General features: G+C 52.6%; 1 protein-coding gene across 1 annotated transcript; it reads left to right on the top strand.

The window, feature by feature from the left end:
* Window positions 1-565: 565 nt before the first annotated feature.
* Window positions 566-1,540, top strand: LOC102455869 (olfactory receptor 5V1-like). Its single transcript, XM_006120747.5, has one exon. It carries the CDS (start codon window positions 566-568, stop codon window positions 1,538-1,540), a length of 975 nt encoding a protein of 324 aa, XP_006120809.5.
* Window positions 1,541-1,877: the final 337 nt, after the last annotated feature.

Raw genomic sequence — 1,877 nt, 5'->3', positions numbered from 1 at the left:
TAGGGAGGGGTGGAATCTCCATCCCTAGAGGTTTTTAAGTCTCACTTTGACAAAGCCCTGGCTGAGTTGATTTAGTTGGGATTGGTCCTGCTTTTGGTAGAGGGCTGGACTCAATGACCTCCTGAGGTCTCTTCCAGCTCTGGGATTCTATGATTCTCAGACAGGGCTCAGCAAGGACAAAACTTAAAAGAGGGATGTGGGGCTAGAAGTTCCTGACAGACCCTAGCTATGTCTGCTATGCAATTTCACACCCATGCCTGGCCCATGCCAGCTGACTCACGCTTGCAGGATTGTTTTGTTGCTGTATAGATGTTTTGCTGAAGCCTGAGCTCTGGGATCACAGCCCAAGCCTATCGCATGAGCCTGTAAGTCAACATTGCAGTGACACAGTCCATCAGTCTGAGCTGGCAGCAGCCAGGCCTGATCATCGAATCGCAGTTTGAACCTACCTTAAGTGTGCCGTCTTTTCCATGTGAAATTGCAGGGGTGCTGCTAGAGGGTGGCTTTGCTTGGAATTCCTGATTCACTCACCATCTCTTCTTTCTTCCTGTCCCTCTCCCCACAGATGACATTTTTCAACCTCATGGAACTGGAGAATCAGACTCAGGTCACAGAGTTCATTTTCCTGGGGTTCTCCAGTCTTCCCCATGGCCAGGCCTTCCTCTTCCCGGTGTTCCTGATGATCTACATCACCACCATAGTGGGGAACTCAATGATATTCACCCTCATCCAACTGGATTCCCATCTTCACAGCCCAATGTACTTCTTTCTTAGCCACTTATCCTGCTTGGATATCTGCTTCTCGTCAGTCACAGTCCCCAAGATCCTGGTGAACTTCCTGCATGAGAGGGAGACCATCTCCTACAGCGAGTGTATGGCCCAGATGTTCTTACTGATGTCATGCGCGGGAGCCGAGTGTGCACTTCTGACCATCATGGCCTACGACCGATACGCCGCCATCTGCAATCCCTTGCGCTACACTGACATCATGAGCCGGAGGGTATGCTTCCCACTTGCCGTGGGGTCCTGGCTCTGGGGTCTCCTGGACTCAGCCATACACACCTTCTTGGCCTCCAAGTTATCCTTCTGTGGAGCCAACCAGCTTCACCACATCTTTTGTGACGTCCCTCCCCTGCTGAAGATCGCCTGCAGTGACACCTACACCAATGAAATGGTGCTTCATGCTGCCAGTGTGTTTGTGGGCCTGAGCCCATTTCTGCTCATTGTCATCTCGTACCTCTACATCCTGGCAGCCATCCTCAGGATCCGCTCCAACAGTGGAAGGCGCAAGGCCTTCTCCACCTGTGCTGCCCACCTGAGTGTGGTCACCATATACTTTGGGATGGCCAATCTCAACTATAATCGCCCTGGCACAGGCTACTCCACGGGGGTGGACACCCTGGTTTCCACGCTGTACTGCATCGTCACCCCCATGCTGAATCCCCTCATCTATAGCCTCCGCAACCAGGAAGTGAAGAGGGCCATGAGGAAGGCTCTAGGGAGCCAGACAAGGGAATATACTTCACCATGCAGGCAGTGAGGTCCAGGCTGAGTTCAGAACTGGGAGAAGCTGCCTGCTCTGCCCTGACTGTACTGGCTCCTCCCCATACTTCCAAAAAGGATGGCTTATTAGATGCGGCAGCTGTGTAAGGAGCCAGAGGATGGGGCAGAGGGACTACTTCCACAGCTCCCAGCTTTCGTGAATTTCTGCACCATGCCTCTGACGCTAACTGGCAAAGGAAGGAGGGAGCAGGCTACAAGGAAATCTAGAAACCCCAGTTCATGTGTCTGCTCCGCAAGCTGTATGTGAACAAAGCTCACCAGACCGCATGGCTGGACCTGTCACTCTGAGATGTGCATTGCACTGGAACTCACGC

Source organism: Pelodiscus sinensis, chromosome 1, assembly GCF_052426305.1.
Source record: "Pelodiscus sinensis isolate ZL-2025 chromosome 1, ASM5242630v1, whole genome shotgun sequence".
NCBI lineage: Eukaryota > Metazoa > Chordata > Testudines > Trionychidae > Pelodiscus > Pelodiscus sinensis.
Note: the sequence above shows the minus strand (reverse complement) of the source record. Positions and strands in the feature narration are given on the sequence as shown.

Coding starts and splice junctions, on each gene's coding strand:
- LOC102455869 (XM_006120747.5), top strand. CDS start 566: ATGACATTTTTCAACCTCATGGAACTGGAGAATCAGACTCAGGTCACA.